Genomic DNA, 27,138 nt, shown 5'->3' with positions numbered 1-27,138 from the left:
AAAGAAGGCTTGAATTTGTCTGTATCACTTAGCAATAAGACAAGCCTGTTTCAGCTTCTGTGGTGGCCAAAACTTTTTCTCTCCCTATGTTTAGGAGTAGGTAAGTGGAGATAGAAGAGGACACGGAAGTACATATACCTTTTTTTTAAACAAAAAAAATGGGATTATGTTTGAATTAAAATTTCTAATATGATGTCTACAAATCAGTAAAACGTAGGACCCTAGAAGTAGGCAAGAGAATACTTGCTAGTATCAATTTTATCAAAAATGACAATGAGATCCTAATTTCAAAATATTTAGAGTTGTTAACTGAAAACAGTATACCTGAATGAACAGTCTTAATGAACATAGACTATTTCTTCTTGATGAGTGAGATAGATAGAAGTCTGACCATGTATTGCATTGTTAAATAAATTAACTGGGTGAATTTATTTAGCAGTACCTAAGCTAATCCCCCTTTCTATAGCCTCAGCAACAAAACATGCCTAATACTCTTTTTTTCCCCCTTTTTTCCTCCCTTTTAGGTCTACACACAATGAGCTGGAAAAGAATCGGTGAGTCAGTGATGAGGTGCAGCTTTCATATATGTTAAAAAGCAAACTCAATATTTGACCTGTGAAAATATATTGCATATGTAGTTATAACTTTTTTACATGTGTAACATATCATGGTTCTGATATATGTGTATTCTCTCCAAAAAGTAGTCCGCTTACGCTATCTAAACTGGAAGACATAAATATACTCTTAAGTTTATTTGAATTTTGAGTTTATGTTGAACGTTCTTTATTTCTGTCTCAACGGGTTAATTTTGATAGGTTCATGGCTTAAATATGGTCTTGCTAAAGGATTAGGTTTCTGTAATGGAGCTAATAACTATTATGGGAAATTGTAGGATATTGAATTTCTCTTTCTTTGCAGTTCATTCATTCATTCATTCATGCATTCAACAAATCTTTATCTTGCACCATCTATATGTCAGTGCCAGGCAGGCGTAATGCTTTACATAGTAAATACAAGAATGTGTAAGGCAGTTTCTGACCTTAAGGGATTTATAGCTTCCTGGGAGAGAAAGATAAGTAATTAAAATACTGTATAGTGTGGTAAGTATGATGATACCGTATAGTGTGGTAAGTATGATGATGGAGAAGCAGAGGATGCTGAAAGATCATTTTTGAAGGTCACCTGATTCTCTCTTGAGGGAGTCTTAGAAGACTTTCCAGAGGATAGTGAGCACTGTTTGTTGAGGAGACTGCAAGAGGTTCAGTATGAGTATAAAAGATGGTAGCATGAGGCAAGCCAGGCCAGATGTTGACAATTATGCTGAAGAGTTTGGACTTTTTCTGAGAGCAGTAAGCAGTTGAATGATTTTAAAGTGGGTTGTCATATGATCATATTTGGGTTTTGGAAAGATCACTTTGGCTACAGTATAAAGAATTGGCTGATTGGCAGAAGGGATCTCAGAGACAAGAAAACTCTTTGGAGGCCATTGGAAGCCTCCAAGGTAAGAGATGATGGTAGCCATTGGAGATAGAAGTAGACAGAATAAAGAAATAGTATGGAATATAATCAATAGAAATTGGTGATTAGTTGGCTATGGAAGGTTAAGTTTTAGATTGTATTATCATTTACTAAAAAAAGGAATGTAGGAAGAGGACAAGTTTGGGGGAGAAGATGAGGATTGAATGACTAAATATTCTCTTTTTGGTACGGAGGTTAAAGTAATAAGCAACAAACTGGAATTGTTTATATTAGCCGTTTTTTAAATTATATAAGTTTCAGATGTACAGCACTGTAATTCGACATCTGTATGCACTAAAAAGTGACCACCATACAGTTGACCACCTTCATCCATTGCACCCTGCCCCACAACCTCCTTCCCCTCTGGTAACCAGTAATCTGTTCTCTGTATCTATAGGTTTGTTTTTTTTGTTTTGTTTTGTTTTTTTAGATTCCACGGACAAGTGAAATCATAGGTATTTGTCTTTCTCTGTGTGGCTTATTTCACTTAGCATATACCTTCAAGGTCCATTCATGTTGTCACCAATGGCAGAATTTCATTCTTTTTTATGGCTGAGTAGGATTCCCTTGTGTGCATGTGTGTGTGTGTGTGTGTGTGTGTGTGTGTGTGTGCGTGCGTGTGTATACACACACACATGCCACATCATCCATTAATCCATTGATAGACACTTAGGTTATTTCCATATCTTTACTACTGTAGATAATGCTGCAATGAACATAGGGGTGCATATATCTTTTCAAATCACTGTTTTCCTGTTCTTTGGATAAATACCCAGAAGTAGAGTAGCTGGATGTACCACCCATTTTTGACATACAAGATCTCTATGACCTTCAACTTTTTGTCCTGCCCTTTTTTAAATAGCAGGGCCCTTACATATTGACTAACCTAACTGCCTCACTGCAGATGAATTTAAATGTCAAATCCTCTTGAAGAGGCTTAGCATTTTCCTCCAGGCTGACTTAGTGGCTTTTACCACTTTATTTGCACAATGCTCTGTTCACATCTCCTACTGTAAAACTTAATCAGGTAGTCTTATAATTATCTGTTTATATGCCTCTTTCTGCCAAATGACTATGACTACCTCAAAGGTAGGGATTCTGTTTTGTTCAGTTTTGTATTCTTGGTGTCTAGCATTTGATGCATGTATAGTAGATGGTAGCTTTAATACTGAATGAAGGATAAAACTGGAGCAAAGTTCAGTGGTCTAGTCAAAAATGTTTTGCTAGTTTGAGGCAAAGCAGTTTGGCAGGAAATGTTTTAAAGAGTCTTTTCTGTCTTATATTTCTAGTATATTAAAGGAAGTATCCGGCTAGTTTAAACATGGCAAAAGGACTAAGAAATAACAGCTTTGAAGATACTAAAAATAAAACCTTCTCTTGACCTTTAGAGCACAGAGTGTATTTTTGGGCCATATGTTTTAAATACTGGTAAACATGTGGCTTTTATAATTATTTCACCCACATGAATGTGGCCCTTGAGAGACCCTCATTGGAAATCTAGCAAAAACCTTTGTTTAACACGAGAGTAAAGAGACTGTTTAGTAAAGTATTTGGAATTGAGCTTTTAAAACCTTTGAGTAAACTTCATTCAATGCATTCTGTATATCAGTTCTGACTTATTGATAACCTTATCACCCATAGTATTACTTTGATATGCCCTGTAACTTGTTTAATCTCATATTTGTCTATAGCACTGGAGTAGCATGTGTGGCTTTTATCACCTGGACTGTACCTGATCTCTGCTCTCTCCAGTGAAGGCTTTTTGTTCCCATTTTATTTACTTACGTCTAAGACTTTCTGGCTGGTTTCCTACCCTACCTCTCTTAAGGCATGGTTCAGTTATCCTTTTCTGTCCTCTTCTAATAGTCCTAGATGTCTTTATTTCTCAAATTATGTCTTCTCCTCTCTCCCGTCTTCCCTCCTGTTCTTTCGTCCTCCCTCCCTCTCTTCTTTGAGGTTGAAAGGTAATATAGAATTAACCTTTCCAAGATATATTTGTTTTTAAAAGGGATATTTATCAATATAAATAAATTTCTAATTTAGTGGAATGTGTCAGAGGATGAGTGTTAAAGGAAGAATACAATTGAATAACCTATACTCCACTTCTGAAAAGTGGATCTAACAAGAAAACAAATATTGGTAGACACAGGATGATTTAAAGGGAGGGGTGGGGGGATGTTTTAGCCAAAGAGCAGGAAAGCAGCACAAGAATATTTTTAATATTTAAGCCTGTATTGCTATTACACTTTTTAGGCCCCCACCCAGTTCTATTTAATGATCCTTTTTTCTAAGGCACTGTTTTTATTTGACATATTAAATAAAAAGTTAACGTAGATTTGGCATCCTTTAAAATAAATAGAATTTTGGCTTTACCTTTCATTTGCTTTTGAGTGTGAGCTTATATGAGGAAAGTAATTCACTGTCAAAAGAGTGATTTGATTTTGTTTTCATTCTGAAAACATATCCCTGAAGCAAGTCATATTTTTGAAATTTTGCTGCTCTACATACAATATGTTCATATCAAAAGTTTTTTTAAAAAGGTTAGTTCTAAAATCTTGCATATAAAGCTACTCCAAGTTAGTGGGGTTTTTTTACTGGGGCAATGCAGTGAGAATTAGAGTAGATGATTTTAAATTGTTAGTGAAAGACAGAGTAATTCCAGATGGCTATCATTTTTTTTAAATTTATCTATTTATTTATTTACTTTTGGCTGAGGTGGGTCTTTGTTGCTGCTTGCGGGCTTTCTCTAGTTGCAGCGAGCGGGGGCTACTGTTCATTGCGGTGCGCGGGCTTTTCATTGTGGTGGCTTCTCTTTGTTGCGGAGCACGGCCTCTAGGCACACGGTAGTTGTGGTACTTCAGTAGTTGTGGCTTCAGTAGTGGTACTTCAGTAGTTGTGACTCTCTGGCTCAGTAGTTGTGGCTCGTGGGCTCTAGAGCGCAGGCTCAGTAGTTGTGGCACACAGGCCCAGTTGCTTGTGGCATGTGAAATCTTCCTGGACCAGGGCTCGAACCCGTGTCCCCTGCATTGGCAGGCAGATTCTTAACCACTGTGCCACCAGAGAAGTCCCCAGATGGCTATCTTAAACAGAGCCCTAAGATTGTTGAAGCCCTGGGTCTGGCCTTGAGGAGACAATAGCCAACAAATGTTGAGGTTCGTACTCCCAGATTTCAGAGGGTCTGGCGAGCACAGAGTAGTTTGCTCTGGCCCACAATTACCCCAAGATGCCTATAGCCCATTAGGGAGCTTTTAGGTAGTTTCAGACCTGATAAGGAAATTCAGATTCTTTCTTGGATAGGTTCTGGGTTTCTTTTTCTGCCTAAAACCTTGATGGTTACACTGAGCCTGGTCTAGGTGGTACAGAACATTTGTTACCTGTGTATTCACCCTGTCCCTCTAGACCTACAATAGGTCGTAACAGGCTCAGGAGGTAGAAGTAAAGGGAAGTAGAATACCTTTAGCTGTTCTGCATTCCTCAGGAGCCTATGTGAATCATCTCATGGTAAAATTAATTTTATTTCTGAGTCTTTGAGATTTGAAAATCAAGAATTTACATTGCCCCATTGGCTTATCTTATAAGTTGGGTCCTTTGCCAGAGAAGAAACCATTCAGTACAGATTTTAGATCACTTCATTGCTTTTTCATTTTCTTAATTCAGATTACTGAAGATGTTTTTGAAAGAGTCAACAACTTTAATAGGACTTTAATGATCAAGAACCTTAGTGCTGACAGCAGGAGAGGCCCTTTAACCTTAATAGTTGTCATTCCATTGAAACAAAAGGCTTACTCTTATCCCCACTTTGGCAAAGCTAAAAGGACCATATGAGGACACTGGACTTACAATGCCTTCCTAGGCAGAGCAGAAGTACCCCGAGTATTTGTGATAAAAGAGAACATGCCCAGTGAATGGTAATCGGTGTCCTCCATATAGAGATTTTCTTATACCTCTGAAGGAATGGTGAAAATGAGCATTTATTGAGTACTTACTGTGTCCTCCCACTATGCAAAACCATTGTTTAATCCTGTAAGGTAGGAAGGCAGAAAGTATAGATCAAAGTGTTATTAAAAACTAGTCATTTTGGGCTTCCCTGGTGGCGCAGTGGTTGAGAGGCCGCCTGCCGATGCAGGGGACGCGGGTTCGTGCCCCGGGCCGGGAAGATCCCACATGCCGCGGAGCGGCTGGGCCCGTGAGCCATGGCTGCTGAGCCTGCGCGTCTGGAGCCTGTGCTCCGCAACGGGAGCGGCCACAACAGTGAGAGGCCCGCGTACCGCAAAAAAAAAAAACAAAACTAGCCATTTTGACCATCATAACTACAGTTTGAAACAAGTTGATGGGAACACAAAACAGTCAATCATCGTATCTGATCATAAATATGATAGCTATGTGTAATATCAGTCTTTCTCTTCAGTAAGGATTAATAAATACTGTGTTTGGCATCATGGTACATAAAATGAAGTATAAGATACCCTGTCCTATCCTTAAGGTTAAGGCCATTGTAGTTTGGTAGTTATAAGTTGCCTCTTTCAATACCAGGATATGTATGATATGTTAACAATTAATGTCTAGAAGGATGCATTAAAATTGTTTTTCAACCTGAAGGTTGAAACCCATTAAGTAGTCTATGCAGTCATTTTAGTGAGTCATTTGAAAAAGAAGTAAAATAGAATAGAAGATACCAAAGTGCGTTGCTTGAAGTAAAGTTAAATGTAGAATTGTGAAACTTGTATATACTGGCTCGTGATGTAAAAATGCTGTGGTCATAGTCAAACAGCTAATGCCTGGATAGTCAAGGAGAATGTATCCTGAGCCATGAGGAAGCGAGAGACTTTGAATCTAAGGAAAGAATAAGGAAAGGGGTCAGAGCCATGGAAGCAGGAAGGTGGCATCATAAGCTCTGTCCAGGAAAGAGTGAGTAGCCCATATATAGTGGAAGAGTAGAGTCTTATCAAATTGGTGTTGGGAAATGAGGCCAGAAAGGTGGTTTGATATTAGACTGCAGTGTTATTGAATGTCAAGGAAGTTGGATTTTATTTTGTTGGTAGTAGTGAGTTTTTGAGACTGTTGATCAAAACATACACATACAAACGCACACACGCACGCACAGACATGCGCCCATACGCACACATACTCTAGCTGTGAAATCAGGGCGACTGGTTTGGATATACTGAAGTAGCCCAGGTAGGAGAAGGATATAAGAACCAGCATTCAGTTGATGGAATTAGGAATAGAAAGGGACAGAGCAGACTAAGAAACAGTGTAAAGAAAGAATATTATTTTCCGTTAACTGCTACTATTCATTCCTTCTTACGTTTCATTCTTTACATAGCAGCAAGAGTAATCTTCTTAAAGGATATATCACGTCTTGCCATTTCTGTTTACAGTCCTCCACTGGCTTCCTAGTGCAACTAGATAAAATCTATGGCCAACAAAGTCCTACCACTCTATCCCTCATCTCCTATGGTCCAGCTGGCACTGTTTTCTTTCTTTTTCTCAAACACACCATGTTTATTTCCATCTTAGGGCTTTTGTACATGCTGTTTCTTCTGCTTGGAAAGCCCTTGCTCTAGTCTTTCATCATTATTTCGTTCTCAGTTTTCAGGTCATCTCCTTAGAGAACAGTATTTGCCCCCCAGTCACTTTCTATCCCATTGCCTTTTCTGTCACCTTAACATTTATCTCTGTATGAATTATTTATTTGTTTGAGTTATTTGACTTCTTTTACTAGAATATAAGTTTCAGGAAGGCAGAGACTTTGTCTTATTTACCCTTAGCAGGTAGCAGTCATTCATTAAATGTTCACTGAATGAAAAAATGATTAAATGTACTATTGAGCATATCTATTATCAATATGTTATTTATTGAATTATAATGACTTAAGTGAAAAATGACAAATATATAAAATACTCTTGAGAGCTCAGAAGACATATTATTATAATAAAACAATTTCATAGGAGGTAAATGGAAAACTTAGTGAATTCTCAAAATGTTAATAAATTATATGGAAAAAACTTGATAACTGGCAACATACTAAAGGATTTTTACGATGCAGAACTTTATCCTGCTCATAAGAAGAGAATCGGTAACTTTTTTTTAGAAGCTAATTGATTCTTTCAGTTCATTAAGATATCACATAGCACACTAAAAAAAAGACAGGTAATTTTTTAAAGGGGAGCAGTTTACCTGACAGAGTTTATGCTGCACTTGTGAGGTCTTTACTCTTTTCTCATTCCATGACTTGAAAATGGTTAAGCATTTTTTGAGGTAAAGATTTATGTATAGTTGGAGACTAGAATATCATAAATAATTTCAACTTTTTTGTGTTAGAATTTTTGGTGTATTATGTTTATCTCAGTGGTTTGGACATGATAATGAATACAGTTTTTTTTTAGACTATATACATGTCCTCATTTGACATGGACTTTTTTTTTTTTTTTTTTTTTTTGGCAGTACGCGGGCCTCTCACTGTTGTGGCCTCTCCCGTTGCGGAGCACAGGCTCCGGATGTGCTGGCTCAGCGGCCATGGCTCACGGGCCCAGCCGCTCCGCGGCATGTGGGATCTTTCCAGACCGGGGCACGAACCCGCGTCCTCTGCATCGACAGGCGGACTCTCAACCACTGCGCCACCAGGGAAGCCCTGACATGGACATTTTGACAGAGTGATTGTTTTGGTCTACATTATCTTAGAACAAGACATAAGAGTAAATCTTTGACCGTGGGTTAGGCAGTTGTTTCTTAGTGTATCACCTGACTATTTAGGGTTCCTTGGCAGGAAGAGCATATCTTAAATGGTTTTAGCTGCGTATTTTGGGTGCTTTAATGACACTTGTTTAAAAAGAACATATGCTTTTATGTACAGTGTACACATTCTAGAAAAAATACATTTGTTAGGAGGAAAAACAACTTGCAAGATTGGTTTGGTAGAACTTTCATTAAAACTCTTATCTCAACTAATATTGAAGGATATTTGCTTGCATTAAAAACAGGTTATGTGGGACTTCCCTGGTGGCGCAGTGGTTAAGAATCTGCCTGCCAATGCACGCAGGACACGGGTTCGAGCCCTGGTCCGGAAAGATCCCACATGCCGTGGAGCAACTAAGCCCGTGTGCCACAACTACTGAGCCTGAACTCTAGAGCTCGCGAGCCACAACTACTGAGCTTGCGTGCCACAACTACTGAAGACCACGTGCCTAGAGTCCATGCTCCACAACACAAGAGAAGCCACTGCAGTGAGAAGCCCACGCACCGCAACAAAGAGTAGTCCCCACTCACCACAACTAGAGAAAGCCCATGCACAGCAATGAAGGCTCAATGCAGCCAAAAATAAATACATTAATTAATTTAAAAAAAAAGTTATGTAGTTAAGGAAACTATACCTTTATTGTAGGTTTGAAATATATAACTGCAGCTGGATCAAAAGTCTGTAGTTTTCGATTGGGTCCAGTAATTCTGGAAAGTTCAGTTGAAAGTTTTTCTTAGCCTTGGTTTATTACTAAGATATAAATTTCATTATGAAAATACCTTATAGTAACTTCCTTAGACTGATAAAAAGGTCATTTATGAAAAACCCACAGCTAACATTGTACTTAATGGTAAAAGACTAAATTCTTTCCGCTAAGATCAGGAGTAAGACAAATATGTCTGCTCTCATGCCTTCTACTCAACATTGTACTGGAGGTTCTAGCCAAGACATTTAGGTGAGAGAAAGAAATAAAAGGCATTCAGATTGGGAAGGAAGAAGTAAAACCATTTCTACTTGCAGATATCATAGTCTTGTCTTATGTATAGAAAATCCTAAGGAATACACATAAAAAAACTAGAGTTCATTAAAAAATTTAGCAAAGTTGCAGGGTTGAGGATTGACACACAGAAACCAGTTCTGTTTCTATAGATAAGCAGTGAACAATCTGAAAATGAGTTTAAGAAAACAATTCTATTAACAATAGCATCTAAAAAAATCAAATACTTAGGAATAAACTTAACAAGGGAGGTGAAAGATTTGTACACTGAAAAGTACAAAACACTGTTTAAAGAAATTAAAGAAGACCTTAGCTGGAGAGAGATCCTGTGTTTACGGATTGGAAGACTTAATACTGTAGTACTCAGCATATTGATCTGCAGATTCAATGCAAGCACTGTCAAAATCCCAGCTTCTTTTTTTAGCAGGGATTTACAACTAATCCTAAAGTTCATATGGAAATGCATAATACCCAGAGTGGCCAAAGCAATCTTGAAAAGAACGAAGTTGGAAGATTCATACTTCCCAATTTCAAAACTTACCACAAAGCTATGTAACCAAGACAGTGTGGTATTGATCTAAGTATTCTTATACTTACAGACTTATAGATTGATGGAATAGATTCCAGAAACAATCCCTCATATTTATGGTAAATTAGTTTTCGACAGGGATGCCAAGACAATTCAATGTCTTTTCAACAAATGGCGCTGATACAACTGGATATCTATATGCAAAATAATGAAGTTAGATCCCTATCTCACACCATATACACAGATGAACTCAAAATGAATCACAGACCTGAATTTAAGGTATAAAACTGTTATAAAATTCTTAGAAGAAAACCTGAGAGTAAATATTTGTGACTTTGGCCTAGGCAACGGTTTCTTACATAAGACACCAGCAGCACAAGCAACACAAGAAAAAATAGATACATAGGACTTTATCGAAATTTAAAACATTTGTGCTTCAAAAGACACCATCAAGAAAGTAAAGACAAATTACAGAATGGGAGAAAATACTTGCAAAACATATATCTGTTAAGAGACTTGTATCCAGAATATATGAAAAACTCTTACAACTAAACAATAAAAAGACAACCCAATATAAAAATGGGCAAAGGATTTGAACAGATATACAAAGGGTCAATAAGCACATGAAAAGATGCTCAACATCATAATCATTGGGGAAATGCAAATCAAAACTATTGAGATACCACTTCACCACTCACTAAAATGGCTAATTGCTTACCAACTTTGTGATCATCCTTTCATCATACCAGTCACCATTGGCTGGGGAAAAGGTCTGAAAAAGTCTACTGACCTCACAGTTTGGCACTTAAAAAGTGCTGATTTCATCATTGTCTGATGGCATTGCACAAATGACTCAACACTTTACAACTGCTTAAGATGTGTAATTAACCACAGATAAATTTCCAATATATTATATGGTGTTACTACCTAATGTGGTTCAAGTACTTGATAATGAGGAAAGATTGAGTTCTGTAACATATAAAAAGAGAATATTTAAAGATTTTTCAGAGCCTCTAATTAACAATGAAATTTAACAAAATTAAGACCATATATTGAAAGAATATAGTAATTGTATCAGTTTCTCTTAAGGTATACTAAAATATAACTTGATTGTATTTGTCAGACCTTGAACAACAAAATTTTAAAAGTATAGCTGTTGGGGGGCTTCCCTGGTGGCGCAGTGGTTAAGAATCTGCCTGCCAATGCGGGGGACACGGGTTCAAGCCCTGGTCCGGAAAGATCCCACATGCCACACAGCAGCTAAGCCTGTGCGCCACAGCTACTGAGCCTGCGCTCTAGAGCTCGCAAGCCACAACTACTGAGCCCAAGTGCCACAGCTGCTGAAACCTATGTGCCTAGAGCCGGTGCTCCACAACAAGGAGAAGCCACCACAATGAGAAGCCCACATACCGCAACGAAGAGTAGCCCTTGCTCACCGCAACTAGAGAAAGCCCGCGCACAGTAACAAAGACCCAATGCAGCCAAACATAAATAAGTAAATAAATAAATATATATATATATATTTTTAAAGCACAGTTCTTTGGAGGATTTTTTGAAGAAAAAGTATAGCTGTGGAGGGAAGGAGAAACGTCATTGTCCAGATAGCAGGAAATAGCTACGGATCTAGTTTTCTGATTAGGCAAGTAAAAATGATGGCTGTTTCCTCTTTTTATTCTGAAGATGGAAAACTGGCCCTTATTTTTTAAATTCATGTAAAAGTCCCTGAAGAAGTTAATTTTATTCTTTGTACTTTTTTATACAGTAGGAGTCCAGTTACAGTACTGAGTTATCGAGGGTAACTATAGAACCCTAAAAAAGTAGCTATGCACTGTAAAGTAGGGGACACATATTTAATAGAATTTGGCGACTTATGAAACTATAGAACCAGGTATATAGAGATGTTAACATTATCAAACAGTATGCAGAGTAACATCATCATTTGTCAGAGACATGTAATTGATGCATTTATTGCTGTATGCAAGTAAATGAATATTTTAACTGTAGTTTTATAGGGATAGGAATGCTGAAAACTGTAGACAAACTAAAAATAGCTGTCCAAGTGCAGAGATAGGCACCTGTTAGAGTTCAATTCAATTATAGTTGAATGTTATATGAGATAGAGATGAAGTAATGGGTGGGTTTTAGAGGTAAAATTTATGGTTAATAGAGGAAGCATAGCCAGGATAAAATTACACATCTAAAATGCAGCCTATACAGTGAAGTCATTGCAGCAATGTCTAGACAGATTCACAGTTTCTATATTGACCTTTGTTAGAAATAGCTCATTAAGGCTAAGCTTTCTATTCCCTGACTCAGGCTGCAAGGTGACAGAGACTGACTCAGACAAGGACTGCATTCTAGAAACTAAGTGTTCTCAGAACCTCAGTTATCCAATTCCTAAAGTTTAAATCAATTCTACAGATGATACCTGGGAAGAGATGAGATCATTAGGTTTTAAAAATAACCAAGAAATATTATAACTTGAAACTCAGATTCTAAAATTATGTCTATAAATAAATAAGTTAGACTTTAAATAATTGACATGGTGAGTATTATAGTGAAGGTGTAGTAGCTTTTTATCCAAGTGATTGCAGAGTGTGTATCTCAGGGCAACTGTAACTTGTTTAGGGAAACACTTCCTCTCAAACTATGAATTTGTAATTTAAAGAGGAATAGTAATAGATTTTCCTGACATATTTTAGATGATGCAGTGTACAAGAATTTATTTTATGGCAGCTTTAAGGAATGTGTTTGATCCATAAAACTGGGTATACCTTTTACACCGATGTTCATAATAATTATACAGCAGCAGAATTTCACTAGATTTTAAGGCAGTGTGCTGTTTTGCTAAATTCTTTTGTTGCATACAGTAATTAATGCAGTGTAAATGCTCTGATAAATATTGGTTTAATAATAATAACTGCAATTCAAATAGTTTTTCTTAAACTGTCATCTTCTTCATGTAAAGAAATATCTATTTTGGTACAAATTTTGGCAGTTAAAGCATGCCAAGGGCTTCCCTGGTGGCGCAGTGGTTGAGAATCCGCCTGCCGATGCAGGGGACACGGGTTCGTGCCCCGGTCTGGAAAGCCCACGTGCCGCGGAGTGGCTGGGCCCGTGAGCCATGGCCACTAAGCCTGCGCCTCCGGAGCCTGTGCTCCGCAACGGGAGAGGCCACAGCAGTGAGAGGCCCACGTACCGCCAAAAAAAAAAGCGTGCCAAGAGGTACATCAGTGAGACATCTTTTTATTACATTAGACACTTTTTTAGTATCTTCAATTTATTTACTTTTAAAAATGAAGAGATTGAGACCATTTGATACGTTTTAGCTGTTGCAGAGAAGAGGATAGTTATTTTGTACATGCTTATCTTTTTCTGTGCATTCTAGTGAATAATGCCAGTTGCAAGTCCCATGGGTGTTGAGTGAAAAACCACAGTTCTAAAGGAGAATTCAGTAATAAGAATAGAATTTTCTAATATGGTTACTTGCTAACCTTTTTTTTTTTTTTTTTTTTTTTTGCCACACTGTGCAGCATGCGGGATCTTAGTTCCCTGACCAGGGATTGAACCCATGCCTCCTGCAGTAGAAGCGAGGGTTCTTAACCACTGAACCATCAGGGAAGCCCACTAACCAGCTTTTTTTTTTTTTTTTTTTTTTTTTTTTTTTAACCAGCTTTTGAAGGCAAATTTGCTTGGAAAATAATTGATTCAGCCCTAGGACAACCACATGACATATTGCTTATATTCATATCTTCTAAATCAAGAAAAGTTGAAACTTTGTGAACTAATAAGTATGAATGACTTCCTTTTTTTGTTGTTATTTTGGGGAAAGCTAATAGAGAAAGGTAGATTTTAATACTAAATGTGATTTAGGAGCTAAATTGTCAAAAAGGATACCTGTAATCCAACACAGATGACTTCTTTGGGGGTATGTAATGCATTGATGTGAGAATTGTACCAGAAGTTAGAAGATAATAATTTTTCTTTTCATCTCTATTAGTGTTAAGTTGTGGATATTATAAGTTAACTAAATTCTTGGGGTCTTGCTTTCCTTAGCTGTAAAAATGAGGGGACCTAGATGATCTCTGATTGCCTTCCTACGTGAAAAGTTTTATAGTTTGTGAATTTTTTAAGTTCAATAATTATAGGCATATTAAAAACTTAAATATTATTCTGCTATCTCCAAAACATATATGTATGTATGTATGTATGTAAATACCCCCCACACACACAAGATTAAAGAGCAGCTGGAAAAATGAGCTTAGAACCTCATCTCATTCAAACTTGAGCTCTATAAAATATCTATAGATTATTTTAACACATGGTGCTATAGCTACAATAAAAGCTTATTTTGTAACAAGTACTTATTTTATAATGATAAATAGTATATATTTCTGTAAAACTAGCACTTGCCTTAAGAAGCATATGTGTCATTTATAACTAATATAAACACATTCCTCAAAGCTGAATATACACATAAATATAGATATGAGTTCTGAGAGTTAAATACTAATGAATATTAGGACCTTGTCCCTTTTGGAAAAATACTTACCATTGACTCACTAAGGAAATGTAATGAGTTAATCTGTAAATATTATTGTGCTAAATCCTGGTCACTTATTTTTTTATTTTGTATTCTCTGACAAATTTAAGTTTACATTTGCTCAGGCTCCAGAAATCTGGTTTTGTGGTTGTAACTGTATTGTATTGCTATATCTAATCAGTCATTTTAATAGGCCCCACTGATCATTAGATGAGGGGTGTCATACCAGGAGGAAAAAGCACACTGCTGTTACACAAAACTCCAGGGAAGGGCAGCTTAGCTTATTTAAAACATTTGTCTATAAACATCCGAAGAGGAAGTAGGTAGGTATATTGGGATCTTTCTGCCTTACCATTTGGACGAAGTAGCTTTTCAATAATGTCCTCACTGCTTTGATAGTCTGCCAAATCCGTCCCTAATTTTAGGACATCTCCACTGTTTATTTTTTTTCCTCTTCAGAGTTGGTAAAGTTTGCTGGAAATCAGAGCTGTGCTGACAGGGTCCACTAGAAACTTATGCTGTCTTCAAATGTAACATTATGGGTCGGTTATTCTCACTTCTTATTGTGTCTCTATAGCATTTATCACAGTGACTATTCAAACCCTTCTAAAAAAATCCTTTCAGCAGAGTGTGGGGTAAAAACTCAAAGCTAGGGGTCATCAAAATCACATTCTAGATTACAGATAAGACCTTAGTTTCTCTAAAATCTGGAAGTATAAGTGATGATCTTTAAGATCCCGTCTAGTCTGAAAAAAATTATGAGATTTGAAACACCCAATTCCACTTTTTACTGTCAGATCTAGTTTGTGAACCAAGGGCTAGGACTCATATCTCCCAATTCCTAGTCTTAAAGCTACTTGCGGTATATTATTATGACTCCCATTTCCTCCTTTGCTGAAAATAAGAACTCCTGGTTTGAACTTCATCTTCCTCTTTATTTTCTACCTTCATGCTTTTGGCTCAGATTCCTTCCTTCCACCCCCACCCCCACACTCCCCTTTTAAACTTCTAATGCACAGAGAGGGATGAATAAGAATAACAAAAATGTTTATAATAACCTCAAATTAGAAGTAACATGGCTATTGTAAATAGAGCTGCAATGAACTAAATAGAGCCGCAATGAATAGCCAGGACATGGAAGCAACCTAAGTGTCCATCAACAGATGAATGGATAAAGAAGATGTGGCACATGCATACAATGGAATATTACTCAGCCATAAAAAGAAATGAAATTGAGTTATTTGTAGTGAGGTGGATGGACCTAGAGTCTGTCATACAGAGTGAAGTAAGTCAGAAAGAGAAAAACAAATACCATATGCTAACACATATATATGGAATCTAAAAAAAAAATGGTTATGAAGAACCTAGGGACAGGACAGGAATAATGACGCAGAGGTAGAGAATGGACTTGAGGACACGGGGAGGGGGAAGGGTAAGCTGGGAAGAAGTGAGAGAGTGGCATGGACATATATACACTACCAAATGTAAAATAGATAGCTAGTGGGAAGCAACTGCATAACACAGGGAGATCAGCTCACTGCTTTGTGACCACCTAGAGGGGTGGGATAGGGAGGGTGGGAGGGAGACTCAAGAGGAAGGGGATATGGGGATATATGTATATGTATAGCTAATTCACTTTGTTATAAAGCAGAAACTAACACACCATTGTAAAGCAATTATACTCCAATAAAGATGTTTAAAAAATTTAAACAGTTGATTAATGTAATAGCATAAATTCTCCTAAAATTAATATATATTGATAGATGTCGTATAATATTTTTTGCTAAACTGCCAGCTTTTTAAAAAGATTTGAATGAAATGTTCCTAAGAGTCATATGGAAAAATAAATGCCCAAGTATATCCAATAAATTATTTCCATGTTAAAAAAAAAGAAAGAGGAAATAACATGAATTCCTATCAAAAGGGGTATGGCTAAGTAAATAATAATACATCTGTGCCTTGTATCGGGTGAAAAGAATGATATAGATTTCTATGTGTATATGTGGAAAGATTCAAAGACATACTAAGTGAAAAAAAGCAAATTGAAAAATGGTATTACCAGTATGATCTCATTTATGTTAAAAATAACACAGTCAAATGTGTAAATACATTGGAAAAGTTTTGGAAAGACACATGTCAAACTGAAACACTTGTTGCCTCTGGGGAGGGGAGTGAGAATCAAGGAGAAACTATCATGTTGATTTTGTTAGAATTTCTGTAGTACGAGTGTATTACTTGTGAACTTAAAGATTTTTTTGAAAGGCAATAAATGTAATTCTACCTATACATTTCCATAGATAATAAAGCTAGAAGGATTCTTAGAAAATCATCTAGTCTAGTATTCTCATTTAATGGATAAGGAAAACTAAGTTCCTCCAAGTTTTATACTCCGCCAAGCTAATGACAAAGTCAGGATGAGAATCTAGATTTTCTGATTCCCAAAGAAGAACTTTTTCACACTGCCTTCAAGGTGTAGCTAAAATATGTTTTTCACGAAGTCTTTTCTGTTTATCCAAAACGATATCTCTTCTAAATTCCTATCTGTTCACTGTTTGTGTCATTTATATGAACTTTAACCCATATTACCTCATACTGTAATGTCTTTCCTTTCTGGATCATGTGGAAGGGGACTGCAACTTGCTCATCTTTATATCTGACCAGTGTCTTGCATGTAACAGGTGGTCAGTGAATTAGTAATTTACATTTTTATTTGATTTTTATAGCTGGCTATGCACATTGTGTTAGATTAAGAGAAAAAAGTTAAATGCCAAGTCAAATAAGTAGCTGGGTTTTTTTTTTTGTTTTTTGGGTTTTTTTGAAACCTGCCACTTCAAGATAGAAAATATTTTAGGAAGGCACATAGTGAGATACTTGCTACCCTGAAGATACCTTCCGTTTCCAAGGAAAATACTTTTGTTCTCCACTCCTGCTTCATAGAGAACAGTTTGTCCTCATAGGGTATTCTAGGTAATATGACCCACTTAGGAAGTATGTGATGATAGTGCTTCATAATGGGACCTCTCCTAAAGTTGTATGATGGGAAAATGCCTCTTGAGTGTGATGGTTTTACAGATGCAAGTACATGTCTCTCTGTATCTGAATTCGGTACGGCAGACTGAGAAACTCAATTGTGACTTAAAGTTTTGCTATAAATAGCAAGAAGTGGTGACAGATCTTTTTGTTGTCGTTATAAAGACATTTCCTCAGAATGTTTAGAATTTATACAGGTGTCTTCCCCTTGATGTGTTGTTACCTTGTTCTGTCTACATAGGTATAAGATGTTAACATCTTATTACATATTAGCTTGCTTTTTGAGATATAGACTCTTCCCTGTAATTTTTTTTCCCCTGTAATTTTTATCTGCAGTTGTGTTAATCCTGTTTTGCTTCTGATTTTTTGGTAACTTGATTTATTCTGATAGCTGTTGATTTTGACATCATTAAAAACCTGTAGAATTATCTAAATAGATTATTACATGGAAGTTTCCATGATCACTTAGAACATTGTTCTTGGGTGGCACCTTGGGAAGACATTATTTTCTTTTAAATTTTATTAGAGTATAGTTGATTTACAGTGTTGTGTTAGTTTCAGGTGTACAGCAAAGTGGTTCAGTTATACATATACATATATTCATTCTGTTTTAGATACTTTTCTCTTACAGGTTATCACAGAATATTGAGTAGAGTTCCTTGTGCTATACAGTAGGTCCTTGTTGGTTGTCTGTCTTATATATAGTAGTATGGTATATTCATTCCAAGCTCCTGATTCTCCTGATTTATCCCTCCCTCCCCACCCACATTTCCCCTTTGGTAACCATAAGTTTTCAATATCTGTAAGCCTGTTTCTGTTTTGTAAATAAGTTAATTTGTATCATTTTTAAAAATTAGATACCACATATGAGTGATATCATATGATATTTGTCTTTCTCTGACTTATTTACTTAGTATGATAATCTTTAGGTCCATCTATGTTGCTGCAAATGACATTCTTTCATTCTTTTTTATGGCTGAGTAATATTTCATTGTATATATGTACCATATCTTCTTTATCCATTCCTCTGTTGATGGACATTTAGGTTGCTTCCAAAGACATTCTCTTTTGGAAGGCTAATGTCTCTCTTAGTTTAGAATTAATAGCTTTAGGAAAACATCATAGAATGCTGAGAATTTCCATAAATGCTTCTAGCCAAATAGATTGTTATTGAAATGGCCAGTTGGTGCTCATAGGTATTCATCTAGAGCCGTTTCTTTTATGCCTGAATTTAAATGTGTGTGTGTGTGTGTGTGTGTGTGTGTGTGTGTGTATTTGTTTAAAAAGTAGCTATGAGTTTGGCTCACTTGAAAGCTGTGAAGTAATTAAAGTAAAGTTAACAAGTTTAGTAAATAGAAAGTGATCCGTAACTACTTCAGTGAATTTCAGATATGGTGTATTAAAACTTGTTCTTGCTCTGTTGAGCATTTTATTAGAAATTTTAAAAATAATCATGTTTAGCACTCTTTGATCTGCTCTGCTTAGAAGGAAAGATACTAGTGGTTAGTTTTCCCCTATTCTTGAGATCCTAGATTTTTTATTTTCATACTGACAAAGATACGTAGATTAATTTACTTGTGATAAAGTTAATAGATATTTGCTGTCATTTTTCTAAACTTTTAATTGGCCTTACAATTTGCTACAATAAAATTCATTTTAGTTTAAAATTGTAGTCAACATGCTTAGTTTAGTAACATTTGAATGGAGTAGGAAAAAATGGATTTTTAAAATGAGCTTCAGGGTATTTTCTGGTTAGTGCTTTAATTTAAAAATAATTTTTTTTCAGATGGTAATCCTCTACAGAGAAGCTTTTTTGGAAATGATGTAAAGAACTGTATTTTACTTCTGTCCAGGATTTCTTGGTTTAGACCTAGCAAAGCTGGAGCTCAAACATATGTTTGAGCTTAGCTTCACTTTGCAAAATGGCCTTCCTTACCTTTGTTCGGCAGGTGAAGGTTTATTGGAGGTTTCTCAACATTTTTGGTAGAGCTTTGAGTACTTTGAAGGGTTGGTTGGATGCTAGTACAGGTCCAAAAGACAGTGGTTAGGAATAAACAATTTTTGTCTTTTAGCAGCAGTTTTACTGTTTCAGCTAAGGTACTATTTGACCTCTCTGTAACTCTCTCCCCTCATCCACCTTTTGCACTTTTATTTTAACTCAGAAATATGTTGAAAATTTAGGTTTAGGATTTGTTTCAAGTTTCCTTGATGTTGAAAATTTAGAATTTGTTTTGAACTTCCTTTGAATATCAATCTAGGATGACTTATAAGTTATTGGTAATGGTCAGATGTCTATGCTAATGTCTCTTAACAGCCTTACATACCGTTAACCCCAAGATCATGTTTTCTGATTTAAAATCTTTGTTTGGAAATGGGAGTTCATTTGAAGTGGCTTAATTCCTGGCACTGACAAAGGACTCCTATAGATGATTATAAATCAACTGACAAGCATTTATTAGGCATTGACTGTGTGCTAGGTACAGGGGATAGGATAAAAGGAGGAGAAATCCCAGGCCCTGCTTTTGAGGATTTAGTCTAACTAGGTAGAAGACAAAATTATAAAGCCCCTGAAAACAGTATGTAATTAACTGCTAAGTTGTGTATGTTCCAGATGGGAATTGTGGTAAACTCAAAGCAGGGTGGTTATCATGGGCTGAGGCTTGTATGAACAACTAAGTTACGAGTGATTATTCCTGTGACTTGCATGATTCTCTGTAGGAGTTTGCCAAAGTTGGTTTTAAAACATTGTCAGTGTGTTTGAAAGGGTTTTCAGGAGAAATGCTGCATCTGAAACTATTTTGTTCTTTCAGTCATTAAAGGATAATTTGTCACTTGTTCTGGGGTGAAAGTGGACTTTCAGCTATTCAGCATGGATAAGATAGATATGGGCCTGGGACTACATTTAGAGAATGTGATAAAGCCTTTTTATTCTCTTAATCTATAGTTGCTTTCCTGGTATTTCTTTAATGACAGCTAAAATACAGTGTCATTTGTAATGGCTGTGTTTTCCCTATGAAGGGGTGTCTACTAGGGTTCTCCCTCTTTTGTACTGGCAGTGTAGATGAATGCCCAAGTGTCTTGTGAAAACAGCCAAAAGCTTCAGCTGGGACAGGTACATCTGCTATAGCTTCAGGTAAATAAGGATAACACCAAAGGCCAGTTTTCTTAGCTGTCCAGAATCTCTTGGATGTCATTTTGTTTTGGAGTACTCTTGAAGGTGTTCACTGTACTCCAGTAAGCCCTTTATGATGAAGAGCCAAGTAACTTTTGCTATCATGTGTTTCCCCTTGTAACTTATATTTCATCTGAGTGTGTCTCAATTTATCCTTTAATAGAGAACCCTGAACAAGATATATCTGTGAGAAATCCTGTGCCTTTGTAAACTCTGTGCCTGCTCTAGTACATCAACCTTAGATTGTTGACTTTTAAAAATTTCAACGTACAACCTGCCACTTTTAAGTTTGCCTGATGTGGGAGGTTGATATAGGATTTTATGCCATTACCAAAAAATCTATTTTTTAATAGAATCCTTTATTTTCCAGTACTTTTATCCCAAAGTATTAGAGCAATGCTGAGCCTTTAAAATAATCTAAAATTAAATGAGAAAAAATATCTTTCTAATCTGGAAATGCAATAGCTAAATTAGAACAAGCGAGAAATCTGGAAATTAATAAAGGATACAACTAAGATTTTTTCACCAAAATTATAACGGACTAGAATTAGGAAGTGTACTCCTTTGAAGCTTGGAAAGCTTGAAGGAGGAATTTTCGGATTAAAAATAGGACAGTTCTGCTGTACACAGTGAGTGCTAGCTACATAGGGACTTACTACCCTAATAAAAAATGAAAATAAAGTCAAACCAATTTAGATCAGTTCTTTGAAAAAACATTGCTATTGCACTTTAGTAAGAAGATGTTAGGAGTATGTCTCTGTAATATACATGTATTGTCATGTAGGATAATCATCGTAGTTTCCCTGAGCCTGCTGGTGTCACTGACAAAACTTACTCTTTGGTATCTGAATCATTGGTGTGACCAATTATTGCATTTTTCTCTAGGGCTGTAACGTCTGTATGGTTTTTCTATCTTGATTCATTTTAATCCAGCTGGATTCACAATTATTCCTTTACAGAACAGCTTGTATTTGGCATAGATGTAAAAAAAATTCAGTGTCTTCTAAATAAGGTTCTTTTTCAATTGGAAATTCCGTCTTCACAGTTAAAACATTTGTAAACATAACACAGTTTAGATAGAGCTGAACGACTTTGCAAGACTGCTATTTTTGAAATGGAGGAGGCTTTTCCTAAAGAGCACTTTGGTGATATTGGGCTCTTAGAACTCCCTTGAAAGCAGTTGGAGTTTACTGCTGCGTGTATTGGGTCAGATGAAGGAAGAAACATGTATTTGTTGGCTTGCAATATTCAGGAAATATTGGTGTGTCTAGAAGAATACTGAATAAATTTTGGGTCTTATTTTCCTTTATTTCAAAGGATCCTTCATGTATCTTTTGTACCCTGAGATTAGAGATGTTGGTGATCCTGGAAGATGTTTCAAGACTTTCACACTGTAGTATTTCTAATAACTGAAAGGAACTGTGGCCAAGTTGGGCAAACTTAACCTCCTAACTCTACCCCCTTCTTTGGCTGAAGCAACAGTTTTTATGCTGTTGTTGTTGGAATATACTTGAGAGAGCCACACAACCTCCCCCATGAACAGCCAGGATTTTGATTGAGTGGTAACAAAATGGAACATGTTCCCTCAGCATGGCTTTTCCTTCTTCTCAAATCCACAGAACAATATAGATTTTTCAAGGCTGTTCTCCTGGAATCAAAGTGTAATGGCACTTTTGTAGCAGTCCTTGAACAGAAAACTATAATGGTATTGCCTTGAGGCTGGAATCATACAAAATAAATACTATATCTCTGATTCTTTTCTCATTTAATTTTTTTCTGTGCTTATCCAGAGGAGAGTCAAACTAAGATTTAGACAAATATAAATAGAAACAAGCCACAAAGTGTAGTGTTGCAACACAGTCTTAATCTGAACTCAGTCTTTTACTGATAAAAGTTTACCTTTTAGGAGACTATTGTAATCGTTCTTAATCCTTTGAATACCTTTCCTTTTCAGAAGAGTTTTTAGAAGTAAAGTAGTTCTTAAGGCATGTTCACTTTCTACCTGCCTAAAAATGCTCTTCTGTCAGTGCCCTAATACAACACTGAAAAAATTTCTGCTTTATCAGAGGAGAGCATGCCTAGGATTGGTGCCAGCTGTTATGCGAGGCTGCCTCCAAAAGTAACTCTCAAAAACTACTCTTCAGTTGGGCCCTTTGTGGTCAGAAAAAAATGTGATACAGTATATAATGAAAGAGAAAGATCAGAGGAGTTAAGTAACTTTGAAATAAGAACATTAATTCTCTGTCATTGTCAGGATTGTGAATTCTGTGAATCTTACTTTAAAATTCTGTGAATCTTAGTTTTTAAAAGGTTCGAAATGCCCTACAGATACCTCAGGATTAATTTTTTTAAAATTACACCTGGCCAACAATTGCTCTTTGTCACCCTTTTTCCTGCCCCAAATTTTACCTCCCCAAAACAAAAACAAAACCAGAAAACCCCACGTTTTGATTTTGGGGAAATTTTGCTAAAATGGGGCTTTAAAAATAATCCCTGGCTTGGATTGACTAAATTGGTAGATGTCCAGCGATGCCAAACCATTTGCCGTCTCCCAGTAGTAAGCATGGTCACCAGTTTTAGTCATTTAGCTCTCTATTTCAGGTTACTTATATTCAGTACAAATTGTGAATATTCATCTTCCAGGGATGCATTAATTCTTAGGCCAGAGTGTTTCTGTTTCATGTAAGAAAGGTGCCTTTCCTCCTAAGTGCATACACCTCCTTAAAGTGAACTATTACACTAATCACATCTTAATAGTGGGGCTAATTTTAAAGGTATCAAGCTATTTTCATTTTATGCTTCTAAATGAACATCTACATTACAAAGCATTCTTGGAGTGTGCTGTTTGTGCTAAGCAGGATCGCCATTTTATTAGAGGTCAGTAACAATAGTTCTTCCTTTTTCCCTCTTCCACCCTGGACTGTGATTTGATAAACTGTACTGGGCTGTGGGTAGGAATGGAGCTGTGAGAGGTAGACTTAAACTCTTATAGAATAATAGACTGATGCTTGTTGTGTGCATTTTGTATATAAAACTAGGGCAGTGTCTTACAGAAAGTTATCACTGTGTCTCAAATCTGACTTGCCAGCACGTAGGAAGTTTGTTTTGGTTTCAAAATGTACTTTACCCCATGGTGGCTGGCAGGGTACAATACTATTGACATCACTGTGTTTCAAATAGAAAATTAACAAGTAGCTACTGTTGTGATTGCAGATTGCCTTCCCAGTCCCTGTGAGAGAATGCTTTTTCTTTTGGACAGCAACACTTCTCAGCCCCTTGGTACCATTAAATCAGCCAATGGGGGCTGCCAGAATAGGGATGAACACCAACAAAAGACTGAAGAGTAGAAAAACTGTTAATAATGCAAAAATCTTTAATCAGTTTCCAAATTGACGTGAAAGATAAATAATTTTTAAAAATTTATCTCCCACCCACGGCTAAGTTTTGACAGTAGGCCAGGTTCAGAGCCTGATCTCTCCAGAGAGGAGTATCCTTTCCCTCCACCCAAAACCCTGGAGAGTTGCCAAAGGAAAATAAGCTATTTTGTATTTAGAACAAATTGCCACTGTTTTCACCAGTGATGTAGCCCTATTTCCCAGACTTTGAAACTTGGAATACAGAAAGTTCTTGTGTGACCAAAGAAGAAATATGGTCAATGAATGATCAAGTTTTTTTTTTTTTTAACAAAATTCTTGTAAACAGATATGAGAGGGAATGAGACGTATGCGTGGAAGTTAAGTTGAGCACAGAATGGATATCAAGTGAGCAATTTCCGTTAAATCACTTTGGAGATTGGGTTCCTTGTGGGAGTTTCAGTAGAGAACATATGCCTCTGGAACCGGATTTTAATTATTTTTTTCAAATGAGGCTGTCAAAAGTCAAGTCTCCCTTAGAGATGAATGCAGGACAATAAAAAAGAAATAATTTATGTGTTCTGTACTGTAGGCTTCAAGGGATCAGCAGTCCTGGGAACTTGTAAAACTATGCAGACATGAGTTTCTCATCTTACCAAATGAGATAAAAACTGTTCATTTAATTTTTTTCCCCCTTGCATTGTGGAGTGTTTCTTTTTAGACTTTTCCCTCTCATACCTGGGTTTTCTTAGCTTTTTTTTTTTTTCTATTTTCTCCTTAATAATTGCCTTCCTGTCATCATACTTGTTATTATCACCATTTCTTGAACAACAGCTGGAACAGAGGCCAGACTTATCAGCCAGGTTTTGTACTTGCTAGGAGGCCTGTCAGTAAGGTCAGAAAGTTGATATTGGTGACCAAAAAAATGGATTTTAAAAAGTTACCTGATATTTGATATTGTTGACCTAGTCCCCCATCACTGTAAATACTTTGATAAGTCACTCTCTTGTAATGGATGCAGTTCCCAACCCTCTGCTTCATGTCAACTCTTAACAAGAGTTGGTTGGAGATTGTCAGTTACTCTTTGTGTAGTCATCTTGGATGGCGACCACAGCTGCACACCAAAGTATAGTGTTCTGGCATCCATAAGCAAATCTCTCATGAATGTTGGCCTGCCATCTGATTATACTGTTTGGAGGCCCCTGTATTTTTACCTCAACTTTGGTGAGTTAGAGAGTCCCAGAAATATCCACTAGAAATTGCTACACCCCTTCTCCCCACTGTGGGCCAGTCATTCTGTTTGGGTATTGGAAGAACTGAAATGACTAAAAAGTATGGATTCATTCTTATCCAGAAGATAATTAAAATATAGCGTGATTAGTGTAAAAATCAAGTATTAATTATCTGAGGAAGGGATATGGCAAGGAAGGCCTCATGGAAGAAACAGTAGTTTGGCTGTGGGCTGACAAATGAGTTAGATGCCCACTAGAGGACTGGAGGAAAGGGTATTCCAGGTAGAGAAATCCGTAAATACAAACCTTTGGTTTGTGGAAGAGGTTTGCAAAAGGGAATGGATAATGGTAGGTGGAGCTGGAAAGGTGGTAGGCCAAATTATAGCATCTTCAAACAGATAAAGATTATTACTGGCATCTTTGTTTTGTTTTGTTTTGTTTTGTTTTGTTGCAGTATGCGGGCCTCTCACTGTTGTGGCCTCTCCCGTTGCTGAGCAACAGGCTCCTGACGGCAGGCTTAGCGGCCATGGCTCATGGGCCCAGCCGCTCCGCGGCATGTGGGATCTTCCCGGACCGGGGCACGAACCCCGTCCCCTGCATCAGCAGGCGGACTCTCAACCACTGCGCCACCAGGGAAACCCTACTGGCATCTTTAAAAATGTTTTACAGCATCTAATTCAGTGGCATAATAGAGTGTAGCTCTTTGTTTACTGATGGTCATTGTTATCGACTGAGTGGCACTTCATCCTCTTCATATCTCTGAGATGTAAAGACTAAAATTTCAGCCTGCATGGCATCTGTGTAGTTTAAGAAAGAATATGTCACTGTCCTCATTAATTTATTGAGTACTCACCTCTCCCCTGCTCACTTCCCCCACTCCACTCTTCCTCTCTCTCTAAACCTTTGAAAGACATAATCCTAACAATAATTCAGAATTGATGTTCTGAAGTCCCAAGCTCTGATAGTGATCTGTAGTAATTTGCTCTAATAGTTTAACATAGATTCCTGGAGGTCCTGGGTTGTACTGTGAAATAATGTTAAGATTTATTTAAAGTCTTCTTCATATAAAGAACACTATTTTATATAAACACTATATTATCAGTTCTTGTTTTTATGTAAAATAGTGTTCTTTTTCCAAACCTTTGAGGAAAATTATGACTTCTGGAAGGCATACTATATTTAACTTTCTGGCTTTAAATACTCTCTGGTGACTTCCCTGGTGGCGCAGTGGTTAAGAATCTGCCTGCCAATGCAGGAGACACGGGTTTGAGCCCTGGTCCGGGAAGATCCCACATGCCACGGAGCAACTAAGCCTGTGCACCACAGCTACTGAGCCTGTGCTCTAGAGCCTGCGATGCACAACTAGTGAAGCCCATGTGCCACAGCCGCTGAAGCCCATGCGACTAGAGATTGTGCTCCGCAACAAGAGAAGTCACCACTATGAGAAGCCCGCGCACCACAACGAAGAGTAGCCCCCGCTCCCCGCAACTGGAGAAAGCCCGTGTGCAGCGGCGAAGACACGATGCAGCCAAAAGTGTTTAAATCAATCAATCAATAAATGTATTTTTAAAAAATAGAATAACTTAAAAAAAACCTCTCTGTCTCCCTACCCTAAGAACTACTTTGATTTTACTGGGAGAAAGTGATTTTTAAAAGTTTTCAAAGAATGAGTAACATGTATCTCAACCTTACTGATTTTCTTATCTTGTATATAGATGAGCCCTTTAAGTGCTGAGGTGGATAAATGTGACTATAGAATAATTTATATTATCATAATATTATGTACTTTATATAATTTACAACTTCATTATAACACTTGTTAATATTCCTATCTGGTTATTTTACAAGATACCAGTTGAATTAAGAGGAATATTAATGAAAGCAGTTTTTTTCTGAAAAGTGAGAAGAGGGTCCTAGCTATTCTCCTAAGTTTTAATTTTATTGTCCTTAAGCCCCATGACACCACAGTCAATTCCAACGCTAGGGAAATGCCACTTACTAAGTTACTCACTGGGAGTTAATAGT

The 27,138-nt window shown here is 36.9% G+C and overlaps 1 protein-coding gene across 2 annotated transcripts in view; it reads left to right on the top strand.

The window, feature by feature from the left end:
- Positions 1–27,138, top strand: part of MXI1 (MAX interactor 1, dimerization protein) — a 99,007-nt gene that overhangs the window by 49,494 nt on the left and 22,375 nt on the right. For both annotated transcript variants that reach the window (XM_067709440.1, XM_067709443.1), the window contains exon 3: positions 525–554. In XM_067709440.1, the coding sequence (XP_067565541.1) occupies positions 525–554 (30 nt within the window). The remainder of the gene's footprint in view (positions 1–524; positions 555–27,138) is intronic.

This window comes from Pseudorca crassidens, chromosome 16, assembly GCF_039906515.1.
Source record: "Pseudorca crassidens isolate mPseCra1 chromosome 16, mPseCra1.hap1, whole genome shotgun sequence".
Taxonomy (NCBI): domain Eukaryota; kingdom Metazoa; phylum Chordata; class Mammalia; order Artiodactyla; family Delphinidae; genus Pseudorca; species Pseudorca crassidens.
Note: the sequence above shows the minus strand (reverse complement) of the source record. Positions and strands in the feature narration are given on the sequence as shown.